This window comes from Ursus americanus, chromosome 14 (genome assembly GCF_024610735.1).
Source record: "Ursus americanus isolate L20-20 chromosome 14, mUrsAme1.1.p, whole genome shotgun sequence".
NCBI classification, from domain to species: Eukaryota; Metazoa; Chordata; class Mammalia; order Carnivora; family Ursidae; genus Ursus; species Ursus americanus.
The window spans coordinates 32141309-32161192 of NC_142140.1; the positions used below are offsets into that span (position 1 = coordinate 32141309).

Here is a 19884-nt window from a genome sequence, read left to right on the forward strand (position 1 = left end):
TGTTGATACTTTATACCTAAAACATAAAATATCCCTTCTAAAATAAATACCCCCTGAGAGAGTAAACATCAAAAGTTCAATGAAAAAATTCAGCTTTAAATAAGAAATATGGTAACACACCTACCTAAACTGCTGCATTCTTTAAGAGTTTTCTCCTGAAGATGTTCTAACCGTACTGTAAATAAAAGTCCAAGAAAAAGATATTTCACAGATAAAAGAAAAAAAAATCAAATCAAATCAACTTCTGGACTAGCTAACTTACCTTGTAAAGCTGTTAGCCTTTCATTGGTGAAGTCATTATCAGCTTGCAAAGCTTCTATTTTTGCCTGGAGCTCCTGTTCTTTTTCTTCCATTTCATCTATTTTATGCTGTAATTCTTTTTTCTCAGCTTGTCCCTTCTGTTGGATTTCTTCTTGTTTTCCCTCTGCTACCTGTTGAGAAAGAAAAAAATTTTCAGTTATTTCATAAAGTCTGAAATTGCTTTCAGAGGCCTATAGCAGGACTGCTTTTATTCACCATAAACTTCTAAGGAGAATATTCAATAGTATAGAACATATTTGTAAATGTCAAAATAATGTCAAAAGTGCTCTGCATTGAGGTCATGCTTCCCTATCACCTAGGAAAGAAAAACTTGTAGCAGGCAAACAGGCCTAATACATACAGATAAGGGGGTCAAAATGAAAAACTCCACAGTTTTCAAGAGGGAAATATGTAAGGTTTTCCCCTGAAATTACTATTGTTTAAATTAGTTTGTAAGTTCTAAAATGTAACTTACTCTGATATTTTAAACAAAACTGTGTTTAGGTGAAGGAATGATGATCATAAGCACTTTCCAAAATGACCTCCTTTTAACAAGACCAGTCTTTGAAACTATTACAGGTTCACTAACCACACAGAGAGGAGGTATGCCCTGGTCTTCTCTAACAAATACATATCTTCTAGCCACTCATTCCATGGTTTGAATTATTTAAAGATGGGTCTTCACAAACTGAGTTATAACATTTTAAATGATCAATTTGACATTACCTCTGGCCTCATCTGTCCTAATCCTAAATGTCCTATAGCTATAGGGAGCTGTAGCTGAAGCAGTTAATAACATCCCAGGAAGTTACAAGGGTCCATACAGATCACTCCAAGATTACTTCTGCGCTTGTTCCAACATAGTTGGGCTCTGCTTTTGGGGCTGCCCAAGGATAAGCAGATTCAAGTTTTTAAAAAGTCTAAATATCTGGGGGTTTGCTGATTTACATCTACTTCCTGTTATATATTAAAAGATGCCTGTTGGGAAGTACTATTTATTTCCATCCAGAGGAAGTATGTCAGCTTTTATAGACTTTCAATTATCTGTGGCAATGGGGTTTGGGCTAAATGGCACCTTATTTTTGCTACAAATTTCAACCATTACCAAATTTTACATCAACAACTATTCAGCAATACCTAACCTCTTAACTGTCCAGTGTGTTAGGGACAATTAACATACTTTCAGGTTGAGTAAATACATACCTTTAATTTATCAGATAAATCTTTAATCTCATTAACTGCTCCATTATATTTATTGGCTAATTCTCTTAATTCTTCCTGAGTCCGTTCATTCATTTCTTTAAGATGGGTACATTCATCTTCAGTATTACTCAGACTTCGCTGTAATTCAAGTTTACAGATAACTAATTTAGAATAAATGCACATTCTAAATTCAATTTCTAAAAAGTGTTAACTCTATGGGCTGTTCTAAATTAACATCTGCCCTGGCCTTTACATAAGAGTTAAACAACATAAGAATTTTAATTTACTTTAGGTACATGCTAAAACAGAAAATACAACAAAAAATTTGAAGAAAAACAAAACAACAGAAAGGGGGCAGGGGAGGAAAAGATGTTACTTTTATATAACTACTCTTTTAAAAGGCCACTGGGTATGACTGTAAGACTTGAAAATATTTTAAGCTATCAATTCCTGAAAGCAAGTTTGATAATATGCATAATCAACTTAATAAGAATATTAGAAGACAGCAAGCAATTTTCTTTCCTTGAATGTCAAATTAGTGACACAACAGTGAATTAGTTACTATGGGATGAGGCTATTTTAGAAACTATTACTACACCATATTCTATAGTTATACTATATATAGTATTTTTACTATTCAGTTTCCAATGGGCATTTTAATTAAATCCGGTAACAAATAACTTCTGTGATAATTTAGCAGTGGTTCAACGGAATGACCTACATTATCGATTAGGTTGTTTTTAAAGCAATGAGAATCACATTTGATTATTCCTAAAAGATCAAGAAAAGACCTCAGAGTTATTTTCTCTTTGACATCCAAAGTTAGACACAGTTTTCTTCTCTAGAGGATGGGTAAATAAGAACAGTGGTAAGGTTCTCCACCTTCAACTAACTAACCTCAATTGAAAGAAAAGCAAAATTAGGTGACAGGAGATCAATTCCCTGGCACATATCACAGTCCACTGTGTGAGAGGCTGAATCCTAAGCAGAATGCACACAGTAAGACCCCCTGATTAGGCTTTTATTTGCTTAGCCACTGAGTAGTGACACAAGCACCAGACTCACGTGGTTATGTTGAAAATTCCTAACAACGAAAACAGGATCCTACCTCTTCCCACTTGATAGACAGGAAATATTTCCTAGCTATATAATACTCAAGTTTAAAATGTCCTAGAATATTAGCAATTTTAGGCTAAAAAATTTAAATCACACTACCACTTTGTATTTGTTAAAATGAAATACCTCAACTTCTGAAAGTTTTCTAACCACTTCAATTTTCTCCTGAAGAACCCGCCTCAGGGACTCTTTGGCTGTCGTCTCGTAGTTGTGTTTATCCTCCTGTAATGCTATCAGTTCCTTCCGTAAACTATCTTCTGTTTGATTCTAGGATTAGAAGATATTTACAATTATAGCCGAGTAATTTTTTAAAGTATTTACCATTTGAAAAAATAACACATTATGACGCTCTTTGAATTCTATATTGAGGTACCTCCAAATACAAATAATGTTGGCCCTGTATTAACTGAAGCCTAATTTAAAAGTTGCATTGTAAATTATGCCTTCACAAATATATTAATCCACACTTCCAATAGAAAAAAAATGTCAAAGGAAATGGAGAATTTCTCTCAAATGTACAAAATGAATTAAGTCTCCTATCTGTCATATTCTCTGTAAGCCACAATATTTACATTTGTGGGCAAAAATAATCTCTTACTTTCAAAGGGGCCAAGCATTTTAAAAAAAATGGTTAAGCCAAAAGGAATAAGAGCAGCCTGAGGAAAAAGCTGATTCCAGCTCTGAGGCAGGAAATGTAGAAGATGAGTCTGGAACACCTTGTCTAAAATGACAGCAGGAAGATATCAAAGTTTGCTGGGGTTCTACCGAAAGGACTCAGACACCAAAGATGGGATAATTTGAGCATCAGTAAGAACAACAAATGGAATAGGCTGAAACACACGAAATATATTTAAATCTAAGTTTGGGAAAAAAAAACACTTCATAGTCATTCTTTGGTGGGTGAGAAGGAACCAATTCATTACTTTGAAATCCAGTAAATAAATGGAGAAAATCACTTATCCTTCTTTTCCTAAAGAAAATGACTTCAGGGTAACAAAATGGTTTATGAGGGGGAATAGAAGTATTTACAGAAGTAATCCAACTAATAAATGAAGGAAAAACAGAACTACAACATCACCATGGATCTAGGCAAGGATCATCGGAAATTGCTAATATCTCAAAAAGAAAGACAACTAGACCTTATGGTGCCTTCTGGTGAAAGTACACAATACTATTCATGAAGTATTGTTGGCAAAAAACAGTTGAACCTAAATCAGATCAAGTCTCTAGATCAAACTACCAATTTATGGTGTGGGAGAAGAACTAGAAGGATGTTTAAATAACAATCCAGATTGAGGGAAATTATAGAGGACAAATGACCCAGTTTCTCCAGCAAATATCAACTGTGATAGAAAAAAAAGAAAGAGTTGTATATGGGTATTCAATATACAATTCTTTCTCCTTACATGTATGTTTGAAATTTCCTATAATGACAAAAGATTTAAAAGAATGGTGAAAACGTATAAATGTTTTAGCATGTACTCAAAATGACAGTCAAAGAAACGAAGCTACATAAAAAACTATGCATTTTTCATGCATAGTTTATGCATTTTTCTTTATGGATCTTTACTTGAGATTAATACTTACTTTGGAGCATGCCTGTAATTGGTTTCCCATAACTTCTAACCGTGATAAGAGTCTATCTTCATCTATTAAAGCCTGTTGAAGAAAAATTAAATATAAATAAAATCCCAGGATAACTAAAAAATTACACATACCAAAAAGGTTGCTACTGCCAAAAAAAGATATAAAATCATAAAACTAACCAAAATCCATTGTAAAATGTTAAATTTTCAATAATTGGTCATTAAGAAATAACTTTGCCTGCTAAAAAAATTCACTTTTAATCAATATCTAAGGGATACTAATATACTTAAATGCTTCTTGAATATAAAGGCAACTGGAATACCTGCCAACTGGTATCTGAAGCCTCTTGGGTGATAGCTAGTAGCCGCTGAAGTGTGGCTAACTTCTGTTCCAACATCTGTTCCCGATGTAAGGCCTCCTAATAGTACAAATCACAAAAGAGATTCTAATAAACTCAGCATGACCCTTGAAGAGAAATCAAAGTACATTCTGAAAACAGTCTCCTCTTACATCCCACTTCATATCTTACTTTCAAATCTGATAAATCTACCTTGTAAAATATATATAAGTCACATCGTTTTAGTCTCATTTCCTGGTCTGTTAGGGGTACTGAGCTGCACCTCCCCCTATTAACAGAAAACAAATCCCCTGTTTTTGTTTTCCTTTTACTCATAATTTATAAGAGTTTAAAATTTAAAAAAAGGAAACCCAGATTAGAAGAATCTAACGAATGTTTAACCCTCCATTTTATCTCTCCCTCTCTCTATATATATCTATATAAAACCCTCCATTTCCAATTTTATAGAAATTTTTAAAAATATATACGTATCTTTCAGAACAAACTCATTTCAAACTAAGCCAAACAATTTGGTCAGTAGGGAAGATACTTCTTAATGGCTTGGCTGCATGAGTATGACATCTAAAATAGAAATGTCTTTTAATTTTTCCTTTCAAGAATGATATATATAAATATATATATTTAAGGAGAGAGACTGTTTCACAATCTCTTGCATTTTCAGGTGTTCTGATTCTTTGTGACTGTATACTACTTAGCAGCAATCAAATATGCCAAAAATAATAAGAGTCCACCAACGTAATTAAGGGATCAAGGAGTTATATAACTATTTGGCAGCTCCAAAGGGATATTTTTACAGAGAAGGACATTGGCAAGCAAAGCCTTATCTCTAGGTCACTTGTTAACATTTGATAGCTGTTAAGAGGGTCTCCTTCACTAGAAGTCAAGGTGAAAACGCTCACACAGCATTCAGCTGTGGTTATGGCACACCTTTAAATTTCACTTTCTTCTATTCCTGTCATTAGCCAAAGAAGAACACTTACTACCCTAATACCTCTGGAGCCACATCAAAAAAGAAGGATATGCTTCAAAGACAGTACTTGAGGTTTAAAGTATGCATTTATTTTTCTCCACATCCTTGATAAATAACGATTAAAGAAAATTTGATCTAATTAGAGTTACAGGTACCGTTTTTTTAAATATAACTCTAAAAATATAGATTAAGGAATCTAATAAAAGCCATAAAACACAGCTTACACTTAAAAGAGACTAGTTGCCAAGTTTATTTTAAGCTATTAAAAGATTCCTAATATCCAGGAAATTACATTAAATCCTGCAGAAAGTTTTTCTTAAAAACAAAACCACCAAACAATCACTACTTCCACTAGGTGGTGTAATTTCACCTTTTTAAACTCAATTCCAGGGGCGCCTGGGTGGCTCAGTCGTTAAGCGTCCCTGCTAGGCAAGGAGCCTACTCCTCCCTCTCCCAACTCCCCCCTGCTTGTGTTCCCTCTCTCACTGTCTCTCGCTGTTAAATAAACAAATAAAATCTTTCAAACAACAACAACAACAAAAACTCAATTCCATTTAGAGTTTCATAATTCCATGAACCACATCCTAACAGAAATCTAATACTTCCAGGAATGGCTTTTAGTTCTAAGGCATGAAATGTATCTATTTCAGTTTTTACTCAAAAGTTTTATGATTTACATTAGAACTTTAGCAATTCAAAAAGATGTATACAGAAAAGATAGCACAGTATAATCCTCTCTCAAAAATCAGGAAAGAACAGTGAAAGATGATGCCCACTATGAATATTCAAAGAACTGACAAAATTGGAAAAAGAACTGGAGTGAGTCAGGGCATTAGACTCACAGTCCAGGATGACTGGTAACTATACGGTGGAAATCAGGAAATCATTTTACCTATAATTAGCCTCATATTTCTCACATGAAAAATGGAGGTCAGACAAGATTAATCTCAAAGTTTTCTTCTACCTCTAAAAATAAGAGAGCTCTAGGTCAGCTAGTGTGCCTTTCTATTGAGTGGTATAACTGCTAACATGTATGGCATACATTCTATGTGACAGACACTGTTCTAAGTGCTTTACATATATTGATTCATTTATTCTTCACAATTCTGTGAGATACATGCTATTATACCCACATCATAGATGAAGAAAATGAGGCTCACAAAAGGGTTAAACCACCTTCCCAAAAGGTGTGAAGTTAAAGCCACAGACCAAGTCCAGGGAATTCTGGCTAGATTCTGTGCTTTTAGACACTTTACTGAACTACAAATATGTAAAACGGCTTTTCTATGCACCATTACATAATGCCCAGTGGAAGGTAAGATCTGATTGATACTCTTGACAATTTTCAGACTTGTACATTCTCAACTGAGGGAGAACTGCTCTTAGTGATTGATTCCTATAAAAGAATGTAGGAACCAGGATCCCTGGTTTGGTCCTATCATTTTTATAAAGCAACTGAAGACCTACACATGTAAAACGATTTACCCAAAGTCACAGAACTCAGCAGCAGAGCCAAGATAAAAACTTTATAATCTCTAAATTCCTCATCTAGGGTTTTTCTTCACCATTTTCCCTCACCAGAATAATGACGATAATCCAGGTGAAATCTCCCAAAATCAAGAAGGAAAAAAAAGCCACTTATTTCCTTTTTGGAGATTTCTATGGCTCTTTAAATACAGCATTAACTTCTTCAGGAGCCCATTCCATGTAACTGCCTTATCAAGGTATCTTTCTACAGATCCAGCAGCACAGCATAGTGGTTAAGGGCAGAGACTCTGAGGTCTGACTGTCTGGGTTCAAATCCTAGTTCTACCACAGAGTAAGGGTGTAATACTGTATAAATTATTTAATCTTCCAGACTCTCAGTTACTCCATCTATAAAAATGGGAATAAAATATGTACCTTACAGGATTGTTCTGAAGGTTAAATGAAAAGAGGTGAAGTGCTAGACTAGAGTCTGGCGTACAGTAAGTGCTATATAATCATTTGCTATTAATATTATACTAAGCAACCAAGATCTCTCCAGGTTTAATTTTACTTAAAAGTCATCTATGAATAAAGAACCATTTTGAAACGTCCTCATATTTGAATGAAAAAAAAACTTCTCTTGTACAGAACCCTATCTTTTCTGGGCTTAATAATCCTGATTCTTTTTTTTTTTAAAGATTTTATTTATTTATATACCAGAGAGAGAGAGAGCACGTGTGCGCACAAGCAGGGGGAGCAGCAGGGAGAAGGAGAAGCAGGCTCCCTGCTGAACAAGGAGCCCAATGAGGAACTTGATCCCAGGACCCTGGGATCACAGACCTGAGCCGAAGGCAGATGCTTAACCCACTGAGCCACCCAGGCATCCCAATAATCCTGATTCTTTTTATCCTTTCTTCACAACACCTAGTTTTAATCCTTTTTTAACTTTGAGAGATATTTCTTTTGTATTTGTATAGTCAATATTTCTTTTTTTTTTTTTTTAAAGATTTTATTTATTTATTCGACAGAGATAGAGACAACCAGTGAGAGAGGGAACACAAGCAGGGGGAGTGGGAGAGGAAGAAGCAGGCTCATAGCAGAAGAGCCTGATGTGGGGCTCGATCCCAGATCGCTGGGATCACGCCCTGAGCCGAAGGCAGACGCCCGACCGCCGTGCCACCCAGGCGCCCCTGTATAGTCAATATTTCTTTAGCCTATATTTGTGAACTAGCAAAATCAAATCTAAGTTGTTTAATTCTACTTTTAAAAACTAAGAATTTTCAAGATTTTCTTTTACCTGTAGATACTGAGAAAGCTGGAATAGTTCCTGAGAATACATACTTGGAGTGTTAGCAGCAACCTAGAAACAAATGACACAAGCACCAATAGTCACACAAAACATTTATAAAAGACACTAAAACCAAACCAAGTCCTGGAAATGTCTATTTACTGACATATGCAAAATAAAAATTATTTTTCAGCTTAACGAGTTCCTTTCGTTTTCAAAGTATTTCTGTCTCATGTCTAGAATTTGTAAATGGTATTATTTTTTGCTGACCAGTCTGAGATTTATAAGCAGGGTGGTGGAACAAGTACTATCATGAAAACATTCCTTGATACATCAAATCACAAACACAGCACAACAGCAATACAGCCCTTTCTTAATTCAGAAATAATACATCCTAAATCAACAGATTTACGTTTATCCCCTTTAAAATTCATTGTTAAATAGTTCTTCAAAACGCCAACAAGTCACAATTTTTTAGAAGTAACCATCTTCAAAATGGAAGTTGTATGTGGGGTTGCAGGGAGAGATTGGACATGAAATGTAACACTGTGTCCAATGGCCAGAGGCAGTGAAAATAGATTTGTCCAGAAAGGATGGATGGATGGATGGATGGATGGAAGGAAGGAAGGAAGGAAGGAAGGAAGGAAGAGAAAGAAAGAAGCTTCGTCTTTTTTTTTTCTTCTTCTTTAAACTACAGGTAGGTTTAAGAAGAAAAAGATGGGAAATAATGGTGTTTAAATTACAACTCACAGAAAAAAATACTTTGAACTCAAGAGTATTAGAAGAAATACCTTCAATAAGGGGTTCTTCCCAAGTGTGGAACATAGAACCATGGCATTATACATCCCCCCACCAAAAAAGAAGAAGATACCATTAGGTTGCTGTAACATTTACCCATATCCTCAACACCACCAAGCCTTATGTATTATTAATGACGTTAATAGCATCATTCTTAAGTTCAGAAAGTATATTTTTATTAATATGCTAACTAGCATTATTCTTAAACGTTAGTCCTAAATTGGCAAGGCCATTATTTACTTCTGAAATAATGCTTGGTATTACTGAGGTTGATGATCAACCACTTTTACTTCTAAAAAAGGAATCTAACAGGGAACTTCAGTTTTAGAAAGGCTTTCTTTATCCAAATAGAAGAAAAAAATGTAAAATATTTTTCCAATAGTTTAGTTAGTACACTAAGAAAAAACATCCACACTAATGTCAAAAGATATAGATGTATTTCTTTGCTATTTAGGAATGATATCTACAGTTTATTACACCATTATTTCTGAACTAAACGAAAAATACGAACAATTATCGCAAATTTTCTGACCAAATCAGGTTAAAGCTAAAGGTATACGTTGGGGGAACTATTTGGGCAGAAAACTTTAATAGATATTTCTAGACAGAATTGTATTCCAGAATAAAAAGTAGTAACTTAGACTTCGTATCTCTGGCTAGGCACAAAACAAGTGCTCCTAGTCTATACAATCAGCCATTTACTTGAGATAACAAAGGTTTTTTCCTAAGAAACATCCATCTTAAATTCTCCAATTCAGAAGACTGCAATAAACAAATACCTACATACACTGTATACAATTTGTTACAGAAGAAAATAAGTTTCTAGGTAAAGCATATTAAAAACAAACAAAAACATTTTCCAAAGCAATACAGTTGAGTTAGTTTAGAAAAAAAAATCATTAGTAACTTACTTTGTCAACAGGACTTGGTAATGGAGCATGGATGACACTGAAAAGTAAAATTTAGAATTTTTTATCTAATTTCCTGACAATAGAGGAAATAGTATGACAGTACCAGAATATCTTAAACCCCAAAGTTGATACACTTGCTGTCATATAGTTAAAAGAATGTGAATTACTTTTCAATCCTTCATAAACACATAGAATTCTTAGAAAACAAGGTTAATAAATATAAAAATCTACCTTTTACACATATTTCTAAACACAAATTCAAAATTCAAAATGTATTAAATGCCTTTGAAGATCCTTTATTTAATGAGGGCTCTGGTGACTTCCATGACTATACAACTTCTAAATAGAAAAGAAGCACTCCTTAGATTATCCGTTTTTAATTTTGGTATGTGTAAATTATGGCCTTTTAAAATTAAATATTCATATACACAAAGTCTTAAAAACCAAAGTTCTACTCGACGGAAAGCTATTATTTGGAAACCTGTTCTAGTGGAGAACAACTTTGGCTAATCAAACAGTATTACTGTTCCCTACACAGCCACCTCACACGCTAACAACTGAAAGCTCAGATGTAGGTATGAAACTAAACTCGGTATATTCCTTTAAAACTAAGCAGTAAAGAGGTAGTATAATTGGTACTAATTGCCTTTTGGGCCTTATAAAGTACTACTGACAGACAGGCAGTGTAGCGTAGCAGTTACACACGTAGTAGGCTCAGACGCCATACTGACTGGGCCCAAATTCCGGCTCTACTTACCAGCTGCGTAATCTTGGGCAAGTTTACCTAAGCACTATAGGTCTTAGCTTCCTCATCCATAAAATGGGGAAAATCATAAAAACAACCCCATGGGGTAACTGTGAGCATTAAATGTGTTAATATAAATAAAGAGCTTTCAACAGTACCTAGGACATAGTAGCACTTGATCCTACTACCACTCCCATGAGAACAGAGCAGCTAAGGAAGCCAGGCACTGTGACCAATTTACCTCTGGATCCCCAGAACCCATCACAAGGCCCTAGCAAAGCTGGTGCCTAATGAAGGTTTAAAAAATTATGCCAACTTTAGTTTTTCTCTCTACCCTATAAACATGGAATAGACAGTTTAAACGTGACCTTCTTTTTCTTGACTATACAAGCAATACATATTAGATTATGGAAAATATGTGAAGTAAAGCATGAGGAAATAAGTAAAAATTATCTAAGGCCAGCACCAAGAGATAACCATTTGGGGTATACATATTTTTCTTTGTAGATATGCACATATAGGCAAATGAACTTAAAATCTAAATAGAAGCAAACAGTATTCATATTTCTTTTAAATCCAGTTTTCTTAGTGACCCAAGTACAAAATTTTCTGTTCTTGTGAAAATTTGGGTAACAAAAGGCTAAAAATCTAGCTAAACATCCTATTATATATATATGCATTTTACAGAAACTATCCTGGATATAGGTATATTTTGTTTGAATTATAGAAAAAGTTCATAAGCAACGAGGGCATGCAGAAAAGGGAAACCATTATTTAGCGTTAGGATGGTGGGATTACAGGCAATTTTTCTCTGTTTCTTGTCATTTAAAAATTATTTGTACAGGGGTGCCTGGCTGGCCCAGTCAGGAGAACATGTGACTCTTGATCTCAGAGTTGTGAGTTTGGGCCCCATGTTGGGTATAGAGATAACTTTAAAAAAATTATTTGTGCAATATAATAAAAATCAAGGAAGAAAAAAGAATTAGCTTTTTGAGAACTAGCTAGTGAGGATCTTAAAAGCATTAAATGCTATGTATATAATGCACCTGAAATTCTAAGCATTCTGACATACCCAAATGTATCTTGACCGCTAAAAAAGATCACAGTAACAGAAACAGCCAATGACCACTGCATGCTTAATATATGCTAGGTACTACACAAAACTCTTTAAGTGCATAACCTTGCTTAATCCTCCTCATAAAATTCCTGCTCAGAGGTACTACTGTTATCTTCATTCTTCAAATGAGAAAAGGGAAGCCTGATCAAGACATAGAATCAGTGGACTTGGGCTTTGAATTAGATTATCCACCTCTAAAGACCATCCTGATCTTCTACCAGCTCTAGAGAACTGCCTGTCCAAAATTCATCTTCTTCAGAAAGTCAGCTAGACTATACAACGAAACTGGCAGCAAAAATTTAAATGATACAAATATTTAACCACATAAGAAAACCCAAACGATGAGAAGGAAACGGGGCAGAGATGAAAAGCAGTGGAGAAACAAGAAGGATAGGGACACAAGTCACTAACATAGACTTTGAAAAATTTACATGTCCTCCTAGATGGAACCTGAGATCACAGATAACCCTTTATATAATTGCTCAAAGCTCTTAACTACATGAAAGAAAAATCTAATTATCACAAACAAACATCAAGGTCTTTAAGAAGCCACACATCATTAGTTGATTAACAGTCACTCTTATTTTTAAAAACTTAACCCTTGACTCCTGAGTCACATTAAAGTTCCCGAAGTTAACTGTATTTTTTAATAATTAAACTATAATACAGAACATGAAACAGATTGTTTTACATTTAAATGTTCAAAAATTTTTGCTTTGCTTCAGATATGCTTAAAGCTAAAAAAAATTAGTAGCATCTAACTGAAGCAAAATACACAATAATCCTAATGAAAGCACAGACTATCATAGTAATAAGAGGGCCTCTCTCTGCTTTCTTTTTCATTCTCTCTTTTCTACTCACTATTCTACTTTGCCTTAAACTTATTGCTTATCTTAACCTCCCACCCTCAGATCTTTGTCTTTGCTTTTGAAGGATAAAAAATATTATGTTGGGTATAGAAACAAGCTTCTTGCTCCCCAAATAAAAAATGCTTAAGTTTAATTAATAATTACTACATAATGATAATCTGTGAAAAGCACAAGATTAAAATGTACTTACATTTAGATTTTAACATTTACATTTTATAAGTAATTCTTCCTTTTCAAGTTTGTCCTCCTCTAAGTGATCTTTCCACTGCTTCAGGGGGAAAAAATACAGCTTTGGAAAATCCCTCCAAAACTCCCACCAAAATAGGCTACTAACTATATCAACATCCTCAAGGTCCTAAAAGATCATGACCACAGCATTATCTTCAGAGGGAATCACAGTTGAAGAAGTCCTATATTAAATGCAGATCAAAATACAGCTATCACTCACCATTAATGAGTACAGCTATCACTCACCAGTAACTTATATACCCTAAATATTTTTAAAAACAACTAATTATCCATCAAAGTATAAATCGTGAAGTTAAATTTGGAAACAAAATAACCTGTGCCTCATTATACATTATTATTTACTAGAATTGTAGCTAATGTGAAAAACAATTAGTATATTATATTCTAAAAGTACTGCATTAATTTTCTACCATTATTAGAACAATCTTGAAGTGTTAACAGTATACCATCACCCAGAATATTACTAACCAAGGTAATTAATACAAAAACTTCATAGCACTAAATTATACTCACTCTGAGCGGAGTCGGGCTTCCATACCATCTGGTAGAAAAAGTTTTATTGTGGAAACAATACACCCATGGGTAACTGGTTAAAACAAACAAATAAAATGGATTAAATAATTGTTTAAAAATACAAAACTTCATATCTTTCATATCCAAACATATATTTTGTTCCTAAATGTAATAACTTCCAGGAAAGAAATCTGGTGGTTTCTCCCCTGGAGAAAGTCATCCCTATTCATACTGAATCACGGCTGCAAGGCAAAATTACAGATATAATTATTTTTCAAAAGTGTCCTAACCTCCAATGCTGTAACAGTCAATAAAAGGTCAGCTGAATATATAGAAATACAATTGAGGAGAGGAAATGCACTTTCTCCCCTAACTGCTGAATTCAAAACCTAACTCCAACTATTCCCCAATTTAATATTTAGCCCTAATTCCTAATTCTCGTGTCCTCAACCCATAACTCCTATCCACGCTTAATGAACTCTAGTTCTGCATAATACAGCTTGGAATACGCCGTTCAAGTACCCCATTTAATGACTGAGAAAATCAAGACCTCAGAAAAGTGAAACTGCTTCTGGAACTCTGTTAAGTATCAAAGCTGTTTGCTAAAACTCAAGTCTGAGATTCCCAGTTCAGTATTTAAAACTGTGGTTTTGTGTTCCTGGTGCTTTTTCTTCCTCCACCCTCAAACATTTTTACATAACATTACGCCAGTCACTTTGTAGACAACTTCTTACTGTTGCTTCTTACTTCCTCCTTTTCCTTCTGATGATTTCAAGACACAAAACCCCCCAAAAGCAGCATTTATACAGAGCTTCTCTTTGTGATTGGGTTTTATGGGGAAAAAAATTTCTTGCTGGTTTAAGGCTGGTGGCTTTTTATTTCTCTGTTCTTCTGAGATTACATCTTCCAGGGTTAGGGTTCAAAGAGTTAATTTATTTAGTTTACCAAAATCTAATTAAAAGTTAATGCAGGGTGATGAATATATACTATCTCATGATTAAAAGAGTGGTGGTTATATGACTGTATACATTTGTCAAAACTCAGTGAGTTTTACAATAAAACTGGCTTATAAGTAAATTATATCTCAATAAAACTGATTAAGAATAAAGCTAATGCTGGGGCGCCTGGGTGGCTCAGTTGGTTAAGCATCTGACCAGCTCAGGACATGATCTCAGGGTCCTGGGATCGAGCCTCACATTGGGCTCCACGCACAGTGAGGAGTCTGCTTCTTCCTCTCCCTCTGCCCCTCTCCCTACTTGCACGTGTGCACGAGTGTGCGCTCTAATTAAAAATAAATAAAATCTTTTAAAAAAAGGAATAGAGCTAATGCATTTATATAAGAGTAACTTATTAAGTGATCAGGCCCATGAATCATCAAAATGATATTATAAACATGAAGTAATATGATTATTCTGTCATCTGGAAATATACAGTAAACTTAATTTTGAAAATTGCTAACACAAATCAAGAACCATCTATGGGACAGTCTTCTAAACTCTGCCTAACACAATAATTACAGCCATGCATCACTGGGCTCCTTCCTTCCATTCGGTCCTCATCCTCCATGCTGCTACCATAAATACCTTATGCAAGACCAAGATACCTGCACTTCCAAATTCTTCACTTTTCACAACTCCGTGCATTTTACAAGCTGTTCCGTCAGAGATGTCCTTTATCCCCTTGCTTGCATGACCAAATGCTACTTATCCTCTTGACTCAGACTTTCTACTTACTTCACCAAACTGATTATCTGAGTTAGGGGTCCCCAGAGCCTCCTATATCTACCTCTTAAAATAGTAAGCACACTGCATTGTGAATATTTATCACTTACACAACCACTGTCTCACTGGTTAGAGTCAACTCTGTGAGAAGGACAAGGATTGGTTGCTTTTCACTTTTTAAATCCCACGCTTGGCAGAGTTATCTGGTACAAATTAGGCATTTAATGAACGATTACTAAATATGCAGAAAAACACGTCTGGTTAATACTTTACAGCTTACGTTACCCAGGATGAAGATGTCTCTTACTTTGAGTACAGTAGGGTTCACCTACACTTGTAAGAACTACCTAACTCCCTCTTTTCCCTGGTAGAACACAGGGAAGGGACAGATTTATCCCAGCTCTATGACTCCCCCAGAGATTTTCTATAAACAGTTTATAATAAATACAGGAGAACAGTACAAGAAGATCCAGCGATACTGACACCTGACCAATATATTTATATTGATAATAAAGTTTTTAAAAGTAGGTGCAGTGAGTTACAGAATAAAACTGCAGTGCCAGAACTAACAAGCTGTGATATATTACACCAGAATTTCCATTGCTCAGATATATCACCCCAAAGCCCAGCAACTGGACTGCTGTACAAATCTGTGAAATGAATCAAGGGCTAATATTGACTGGGCAGCACAGGGTTGCTGTAATACTGAAGGCAATTAAAGACCACGTCTGACTAAGCTGACAATCTAGTCTAGCCAGCCCTGCCTTTGAAAAGGTTCTTGGGACAACTAGATACACAGATGCATAGAATTATTAGTTGTCTTTTTAATTTGCAATGGGAAAGTACTTAAAACAACCTGATAAAAATGTTTTGTTTTAATACTTACATTAATCAACTTTACATAGCAGTATTTCCCAAATGGAGTGCTAGCGGATGTTAAACAAAAGGATTTGGGGGTCAGAAAGTTTGGAAAATATTTGGTTAGAAGAGACTGAAAGAGTTTTTATTTTTTTAAACCAGTCTTTCTCAGAGCTTAATGGGCTTTTTATCCATCAATGAGGCTCTTGAAGTAAGATGCATTTTCCAAACTTATTTAACCATTGAGCATCTCTGTTCCCTGTTTTCAGAACGCTTACACAAGAACTGATATTACAGTATTATATGCATGATATATATGGTATTATGAAAAAATACTTTGGAAAATACTGCTCTCAAATATTCTATGAATCACTTTGTAAACAAATCGTGCTCTCAAAATTTACCCAGAAATATTATTTACTACATTTCCAAGACTCAAAGACAAAACTGATTATAAAACACACAATTTGAAAGTTTCTCGGGCAGGATAAAAAGGCTGCAGGGTCACTGCCACATTAAATACAGGCACCTTCTGCTTTTTTTTTTTCTTTTTTTGACAGCGGGGGGGCGGGGGGGAGGCATAGGGAGGGGAGAGAGAATCTTAAGCAGGCTCCACACCCAGCACAGACATGGGGCTTGATCTCAAGACCCTGAGATCATGACCGAAGCTGAAATCAAGTGTCAGAGGCTTAACCAACTGAGCTACCCAGGTGCCCCCCACTTTGCTTTTTTAAAAGTTTATGTTACATCACTTCACTTTTATGAAAGATCTACATTAGCACCTGTTTTTCTAATCAAAAGAAATCCAAAGAGGATTTTTGCTTATTATGAAAAAAGGTGAAAAGCACAAATAGCATTCAGTGTGTGTTTTGCAGTGAGCTGTTACAAAGGCATTAAGAGTGGCCCCGCCAAGTTCCTCCCCCACAAACTGCACTCGGCATCTCAGCATCCAGCCGCCATAGCTTTGAACCGTGTCTGTGAACATCTGTGCTTTATCTTGATTTATTTTGTGTATCCATTGGCAAGACATGTCCTTAGGTATCAGAAAAGCCTAAGAGGTGACTTTTGGGGTCGGGGAACTCTAAAAAAATTTTTCCATGTAAATTAATGGTAATTGTTTCTTCACTTGACACCAATTTTAAAAGGTTGCATAGGGGGTGCCTGGGTGGCTCAGTCGACTGAGCATCAGACTCTTGATTTCAGCTCAGGTCTCAATCTCCGGGTCGTGAGTCTGAGCCGCTGCATTGGGCTCCATTCTGGGCATGGAGCCTACTTTAAAAAAAAAAAAAAAGTGTCACAGAATGATCTACTTTCTGACAGCAAGGAAACCTGTACACATGCACTGCAAGCTACATGCAAATTTCAGAAATGTTTGAACATGAAAAACGGGTGTGTCTGAATCGAAAAAGCAAGGTATCTACGGAGAAAAATCTACAATTACTTGTAGTTATGAGACTTTATTAAAAATCAAGATGAAGACTACCCAAACTGTCATTTGTGGGTTTTTCCCTCTATCTTATCTTATACAGGTTATTTATTTTGCTCTTGAGTTAATATGTTTACTTTATGGTATGAAGTCAGCCTTTTCTGTTGCTTCACATAAACATTACTTAAAAGACCCATGTTCACTGTGATTAGCTTAAAAGCTATTTAAGGCCCTAGACTGGGAGACTGAAACTTCTGGGGTATGTTGTAGTCTGGTTCTAGCTCTGTTCCTGCATTGAGTAGGAAGGTCAACACTATTTTATATTTGAGTAGTTCGAAGGATCCCTTGAAATGACGGGCAGTAATAGAAGTACAATGAGTGAGACCATAAAAATACAAGAAACATCTAAGAAACCAAGAACTAAATGAGAAGTGTTAACGTTTCCAAACTGGGGAATTATTTGTCTTTTGACTGCAATCTAAGATAAAAGAGCTACCAAACTTTCACCCTTGATTTTTTTCATTTCATAAAGCTTTTGACTCAAAGATTTTATTTTTTTTAAAAGATTTTATGTATTTATGAGTGAGAGAAAGCGTGACCAGGGGAGAGGCAGAGGGAGAAGCAGACTCTCCACTGAGCAGAGTACCGTACTTAGGGCTCGATCCCAAGACCTTGAGATCATGACCTGAGCCGAAGGCAGACGCTTAACTGACTGATCCACCCAAGTGCCCCAATTTTTTTTTTAAGTAGGCTCCTCACCCAGCATGGAGCCCAGTGTGGGGCTTGAACTCGGGACCCTGAGATCAAGACCTGAGCTGAGATCAAGGGTTGGACGCTTGACTGAGTGAGCCACCCAGGTGCTCCTCAGAGACCTCTTCTTTTTTTAAAGTCAGAAAAGAGGCAGGAAAAGTTAGCTGAATAGACAAGTAATATTTTAAATCTAAAGAGATATTTTTGTATTGATATTCTACCGTTGTCTTCATTTATTTATTTATTTTATTTATTTATTTTTAAGATTTTATTTATTTATTCGACAGAGATAGAGACAGCCAGCGAAAGAGTGAACACAAGCAGGGGGAGTGGGAGAGGAAGAAGCAGGCTCATAGCAGAGGAGCCTGATGTGGGGCTCAATCCCATAACGCGGGGATCACGCCCTGAGCCGAAGGCAGACGCTTAACCACTGTGCCACCCAGGCGCCCCCATTGTCTTCATTTATGAGCTAGAGCTCAGTAATAAAAAGTCTTCCCTCCTCAACTACTTGTTTATGTCAGGAATAATTCTCTCCAGGAAAGGTAGCATAAACACTTTATTCTTTCTCATTACTTACATGTTTTCAGGATGTTTTATCTAGGTTTTAGATTCTTCCAAGGGTGATCAAATCTTTTTGCTTTCTTTTAGTATCATTTAAGTTCATGGATTTAAGCACAGTTGATATATTTCAATCCACTGATGTTATTTTTATTGATCCTCAAACTGTTCCATCTTTGATCAATTAGAACTTCATGTTAGTTCTTGGGTTTTCCAACAGAACCCTAGCAATCTTAGATAGCTTCATTGCTTTATACACGACAAAATCTTCTAGGCTCAACCTGTACATTTCCTGACTAGACCCATAATCAGCTATTTCTCCCAGGAATCCTGTTTCTAGCTATTAATTTGGTGGGAAGAATCCTTTCTCTAGGTATGTGAATTCATTTGCTACTTTATTTCTCTAGCAACAATGGAGCAATACTGCTTGTGAGCTTATTTTTCGATTTATGCACAAGGAGGAGTGGTTCTTTGGTTTTACCTGTTTGCTAAATATTCACTGAGAACCTGCTGGCTACAAAGCAGTATGCTGGTAAAGATGAATAAAACCAAGATGACTATGACTAGGTCCTTGTCCTTGAGGAGATTTCAATTTATTTTGTAGAGAGAACAAGAAATATCTAACATAACAGCAAAGGAGAAAATTTTTCACAAATGCTACAAAAGGTACAAAACACTATGGGAATTTGGAATGGACAAGGGCGGGGAAGGATTTATTAAAACGGGTAAAAAAGAATAAGATTTCAAAAGCTGGAAATGGAAGGAAAGGCTGAGAGAATGGCATGAGCAAAGAAACAAAGAGAAGGATGTAAGAGAGTGCACATCTTAGGAGGGCAGCTGGAGGAAGATTGGAGGGAGCAGGTAAAGAATATATCTCAAGGCCCTCTAGATGCCAGGCCCCATGCTAATTACACTATACATGTTAACTAGCTACTTATGACAAACCATGTAAATAGTCATTTTTATGTCTTATTTTACAGAGGAGACAGATAAGATAAGGTCAGAGGCTAAAGTAACTTGCTTGAGATCATACCTTTGGCAAGTGGCAGTGCTAGGATTCAAGAGAATCTTTTCTATACA

The 19884-nt window shown here is 35.6% G+C and overlaps 1 protein-coding gene across 40 annotated transcripts in view; it reads right to left on the bottom strand.

The window, feature by feature from the left end:
* SLMAP (sarcolemma associated protein) overlaps positions 1-19884 on the bottom strand; it is a 142775-nt gene that overhangs the window by 52534 nt on the left and 70357 nt on the right. For 23 of the 40 annotated variants that reach the window (XM_045807443.2, XM_045807430.2, XM_045807432.2 and 20 more), the window contains exons 3-11: positions 13492-13564; positions 9999-10035; positions 8299-8361; positions 4529-4624; positions 4207-4278; positions 2746-2886; positions 1504-1641; positions 263-431; positions 125-175 (exon numbers count right to left, since the gene is read on the bottom strand). In XM_045807443.2, coding sequence (XP_045663399.1) covers positions 125-175; positions 263-431; positions 1504-1641; positions 2746-2886; positions 4207-4278; positions 4529-4624; positions 8299-8361; positions 9999-10035; positions 13492-13564 — 840 coding nt within the window. The remainder of the gene's footprint in view (positions 1-124; positions 176-262; positions 432-1503; positions 1642-2745; positions 2887-4206; positions 4279-4528; positions 4625-8298; positions 8362-9998; positions 10036-13491; positions 13565-19884) is intronic. The other 17 variants (XM_045807444.2, XM_045807445.2, XM_045807435.2 and 14 more) reach the window with 1 other exon arrangement.